The sequence below is a fragment of the Lactuca saligna genome, chromosome 8 (genome assembly GCF_052625555.1).
Source record: "Lactuca saligna cultivar CGN05327 chromosome 8, ASM5262555v1, whole genome shotgun sequence".
In the NCBI taxonomy this organism is placed as follows: Eukaryota; Viridiplantae; Streptophyta; class Magnoliopsida; order Asterales; family Asteraceae; genus Lactuca; species Lactuca saligna.
Genome location: NC_136424.1, coordinates 177,072,620 through 177,077,835, shown reverse-complemented (window position 1 = coordinate 177,077,835; position 5,216 = coordinate 177,072,620). Strand labels below are relative to the sequence as shown.

At 35.8% G+C, this 5,216-nt stretch overlaps 1 protein-coding gene across 1 annotated transcript; it reads left to right on the top strand.

The window, feature by feature from the left end:
- The first annotated feature begins 1,989 nt into the window (after window positions 1-1,989).
- LOC145012364 (translocon-associated protein subunit alpha-like) lies at window positions 1,990-4,711 on the top strand. Its single transcript, XM_078971162.1, has 8 exons — window positions 1,990-2,167; window positions 2,816-2,992; window positions 3,070-3,120; window positions 3,226-3,314; window positions 3,455-3,532; window positions 3,866-4,069; window positions 4,167-4,238; window positions 4,504-4,711. The coding sequence occupies exons 1-8, from the start codon at window positions 2,101-2,103 to the stop codon at window positions 4,552-4,554; spliced, it is 789 nt and encodes a 262-aa protein (XP_078827288.1). The 5' UTR covers window positions 1,990-2,100; the 3' UTR covers window positions 4,555-4,711.
- The last annotated feature ends 505 nt before the right edge of the window (window positions 4,712-5,216 follow it).

The window sequence follows — 5,216 nt, the reverse complement described above, 5'->3', positions numbered from 1 at the left end:
AAATACCGACACTAAAATACTTATGAACTCACCAGCTTAATTCTGATAAACTCTTTCAAAATAACTTGTATTCTCAGGTCAACAGTAGACAGGTACCGAGGCCAGCTTTTGAGAAGATAGAGCGCATCCAAGACTCATCTTATTATTTTGATATACATTATTTTTGGTGTCTATACTGTACAGAACACGCTTGTATTAAAATTATATATTTAATGCAATGGATGATGTTGTTTGCTTATTTACATTTACTGTGTTGTGATACTTTACATGACGTCCTCCGCCCCAGAACGTTTCCGCCGTTCTTGGTTTTGGGGTGTGACAGTTTAAAGGATAAATTTGGAAACTTTATCCATATAGGTTATGGTTTGGACCTAGTTGGAGCTTGGGAACTCCTAGAATGGGTTGGAAAACCATCTTAAGGAATTAAGTCTTGCTGACTGATCCCCACAGTCTGGTGGAGCCTCACCACAACGTAGTGGTTGGGTTGAGCATACCTGTTTTGTCGTATTGCAACCATGGTGTGGCCATGGATGGCCACGACTTGTCGGTCAACTGTAGGATGACTTTGACCCAAGTTTGACTTAGGGGTGTTTTAGGTATTTTCATTAGTAGTTGAACTTAATTGATTGTGATTGTATAGGTGGCTGGTAGAGTCAACATGTGGAGCAGTGATCTGTGTAGCTATTTCTTAAGACTGATAAATGAGTTTTACTCACTATACTTGTGGGTCGAAGGCAATAATATCGGCCCACTAGGTTACGTATCATGGTTATATGATGATGTTATGATAGTATATGACTGATTAGTAGATTTGTATGTTTATTTGTATCAGTTGGTTTTGTGTTTATGTTTATTTGTTACATATGTCGACATACTGTGGTTGGGTTGAGACAGTCCTGCTTTGTACAAAAGGCCAAGATACATGGGGCGGTCCGGATAGGTGTGGCCCTACGAGGCGGTCCAGTCATGTCGAATGCTTGTAGAACAGTCCAGATAGGTTGTAGGCCCTGTGAGGCGGTTCAGTCAAGCTAAAGGTTCATATTGTTATGTTGTGAGTTGGTGCTTAAGGGAACTCACTAAGTTTTGACTTATAATTTCAGTTTATTGTTTTAGGTACTTCGGATGATTGTGGAAAAGTGAAAGCTTGATCGTGCACATCTTCCTATTTTTATGATATTGGATTTTGGAACACTTTGATATGAATTTACTTTTGAAACAATGACTTTTCTTGTAAACAGTTATGGATAGTGGTTTGTTTTTTAAATTTAAAATTTTGTGATTTTTGGAGTGTTACGCTAGCGTGTGTGGTATGTCATCAAATGTCTTGTATGAGAGGTTCCTTATTTACAACTGAAGGTCATGCGAAGACATATGTTGCATGACCTTCGGTCCCTACGAAGTGACATCCTACCGCTTTGAGCTCCACACCTTTCTTAGGAGTTTTTGGTGTTCCTTAAACTATGGTGTATGAGACGGAAACGCCATGGAGGAGACTACATGGTGCCTACACATCGGTATAACGTCGGGAACACCACCCCTCCTTTATTTCTTGTTGCCATTATAACACCCCTAAACACCGTATTTTTTATCTCTTCCTTTTTTTTTTCCCTTTGCTTTTCTTCTTTCTTAACGCGTTTTTCATGAAGAACACTATCCCCACTAGAAATGATGGAGACAAGACAAAAATTATGCCGATGTGGCCTTTGAACGAAGTTGTTTTCTTCACCATACCGGATAGTCTTTGGTTGTAATAAGAAACAAGTGTTTAATTCTCTCACTCACACATGTATTCATTGTACAATATCCCTTAATGTTAAAAAGTGCTACTGTGGTAGTATACGTTTGGGCAGAAAGTTAACATGGTAGAGTCCTAAGTTTTTGTGTTCAATAGTTATGTGGTCAACTTAAGTTAACATTGACCGATTCATAGAACTGGCCAGATTAATAAAAATGAAATAACATACGAGGATATAACGACACAACTAAAATTAAAAACAAAGAAAAATCGCACAAACAAACCTAAAAACCATTTGGTCGTCTTCTTAACCCCCATCAACCACTCAATATTATCGCTGTTGGTACTCGCTTCCTGTTTCAGAAATGATGAAGATTAGGGTTTCCTTCGTTCTCGCGCTCCTTCTTCTCTCCTCCTCTTTCTTCCTTCAAGGTTTTCTTTCATATCTGATCTTGATTTAGGTTCTTTTTTTCAGTTTCAGTTTCTTATTCTATGCTCTCTATTTCCCGATCAAGATCGAATTTGTTCCGTTCAATCAGATTCATTTGTAGTAGCTTCCTATCTTGTTAATCATTCTTGCAAGTTCTGTGTTTTCCTATATGTTAGTTTTTTTAAGTTTGCAGTAAATTCAACTGTAACTGAATACCTCACTCGAATTTGTGAGGTTGTAAACGCAGGTTATGCTATATACATCACTTGAAATTCACGGATTTCTAGCGTCTGGATATATTTTTTTTTATCAATTTTTAGGTTTAGTTGGTTGTTGAATGTTGACTACATGTGCCAATTCTAGAACTCACGTTTATTTCAAGCCTAATTCATAATTTTGAAAAACATATCACACCTAATCCGTGTATTAGTTGGAGAATCGGGAACATGTCTGAAATTGAATTGATTTCATGTAATTTACAAACCCATCAGCCTTTTAACCTGGTAGTCGGCATGTTTGTTGATCCAAACTTCCAAAGTGCCATTTGAAGTTTTTTGATCATGATTTTCTCCCAATCGACTTTATCTGTTGTTATAATCATGATTATGTATGAATTTGAGATTGTTCTAATGGATGGTGGTTTTCCATAGTTGCGAGGTGTCAATCTGACTCAGATTCAGAAGACGCTGAGCTTGTTGCTGAAACTGTTGAAGAAGGAGGAGATCTTGGGATTGTTGATGACGATGTCCAGGACTTTGGTATTGGCAATTATAGTCCAGCTCCAGGTGTGGAAACTGTATGTGTTTTCCCAAAGAATCCCACGAAAGGTAAGTAAATTTAGCCACCTAACCATTATCTAGTAGTGATAATCATTAAACCATTTTATTCTTTTCTTCATCTACAGTGGTAGTGGCAGGGCAAGAGACTGAGGTTTTAATTGGAATGAAAAACGAAGGTATTTTACTATTCTTTCACTTTCGTTGTACTTCCTTCCTTTTTCAAGTTTTGATTTTTTTTTTTTTTTTTTCATATTCATTTGCTAATGTTACTTGATGAACAGGGGATCAACATATAAAGGTCCTTGCAGTTCATGCGAGTGTTCATCTTCCATTTGATCACAACATGTTGGTTCAAAATCTTTCTACACAGGTGTAACACCTTTTCCATCTTCATATCATATCTTAAATAAAAAAAAAAAAAAAAGCTTTATCTTAATATTCTTAAACAATTATCTTTTATATGGTTTTATCTAACTCGTATTTTATTTATTTATTTATTTATTTCCCCAGGTTTTTAACAATGCATCCGTTCCTTCTTCAGTTCAAGCTACATTTCCCTATATTTTTGCTGTCAGCAAATTTCTACAGGTACATCTTTCACTACAAAAATTTCAATTTTTGTCCAACTCAAAAAGGTGGGATGGGAACCCGCTCTCAATCTTTCGTCTGTGCAAAAGACGTAAATGCCCTCCTTGTCATCATCATTAAAAATAGCCCTAGAAAGCTTGTCCTGTTTCGTGTAACAAACGCGCACAGACGAGAGATTGAGAATGAGTTCCCGTCCCATCTTTTTGGGTCGGACAAAAGTTTGCAATTTTTGTTTCATTTACATCAGTCTCAGTCCTGGTCCAATGCACGTCAGACGCAGTACAACTTTTGAGAGGTAATAATGTGGCGGTTGGTTTTATAATTATATTGTAGGCGGGAACATTTGATCTTGTGGGAAGAATAGTTTATGAGATAGACCAAATACCATATGAAAACACATTTTATAATGGTACAATTGAAGTTATTGAAGCTGGTGGACTTGTTAGCATTGAGACAGTGTTCTTAGTTTCTCTTGGAATTTCTCTTCTTGTTTTCCTCGGATTGTGGGTTCGTGGCCAAATACAAAATCTTTCAAAGGTACCTTTCTTTATGAAAATATGTTGCTATTCCTTACATTTAGCTTTTATTTTGTTTATTCTTGAGATGATTACTCAACTTTCTTGTTTTCACTCAGAAAACTAAGAAGGGACCAAAGGTGGAAACCGGGACCCGGAGCGTTGATGCATCGATGGATGAGTGGCTGGAGGTTGCTATTTCTCACCTAAAATCTTTTTTACTAAACTGAAATTACATTTTTGCCCATTGCTACCTTTACAGAAAGAAATCATGGCTTAATGCGGAAAACACTTTTTTCTATCGAGTATGAATTAAGTGAAAAATTACCGGATCATGTTTTCTCTTCGTTAAGCCCATTGAGTTATAAAAAGAAACAGCACTTAAAATTATATATGTTATGGTTGAAATGAATTATTATCTCAATTGATTAATTGATGTTTTGTTTTTGTGCATAGGGAACTGCCTACACTCAGTCAAAGGCAAGCAAATTGAAGAAGAAGAAATAGAAAAAATATATATATATTCTTGTACCTGATGTTTAGGCGAGAAACAACAAGTATACCTTATTTAGTTTTTACTGTTGTAGAATGAGGAACAACACTTTTTACACAATCATTTTCTTGGAGATTTTGACAACTTGAGTATATTTTTTTTTTTAACTTTTATTTTTCTTCTTCTAATGGAGTCTATCTCCATGCTTCTTGGTGGTGGTTTTAAAAATAACTGATTTACTTGATCTGAGAAGAATGATCATCAAAGTTTGGCTTTGTAGGTCATGTTGTATTGTTGTTATGTTATTGCAGACGAGACACGACAATATAGAACTATACAACATCATATATCGAGTTTGGTATTTTGTATGCATTAGACTGAGAAACAATTATAAAGCACAAGTATGATTTTCTGATTTTAAAAGGTCGATGGCATGAATTATATTTTGTCTGACGTGTCAAATTGTTACAATAAATGCCAATACTATGTGGTTATTTCAGTCAACCCCAAAATAGCGTAAATAACTCTAGATGGTAACTAATTGTTGCGTTTGTTTTTATTTTTTTATTTTTAATATTATGTACTCAATATACCATCGAATTTGTTTGTGTTCATCATAACCCTTTTGACCGGCTTTTGACCTGTGATAGCCGGTTAAAGGGTTATCGTGAACACA

Bases quoted from the DNA above. Each gene is read 5' to 3' on its own strand.
- LOC145012364 (XM_078971162.1), top strand. From the start codon at position 2,101: ATGATGAAGATTAGGGTTTCCTTCGTTCTCGCGCTCCTTCTTCTCTCC. The intron at 2,168-2,815 runs GTTTTCTTTCAT...GGTTTTCCATAG, and splicing joins CTCCTCTTTCTTCCTTCAAG to TTGCGAGGTGTCAATCTGAC. The intron at 3,121-3,225 runs GTATTTTACTAT...CTTGATGAACAG, and splicing joins AATTGGAATGAAAAACGAAG to GGGATCAACATATAAAGGTC.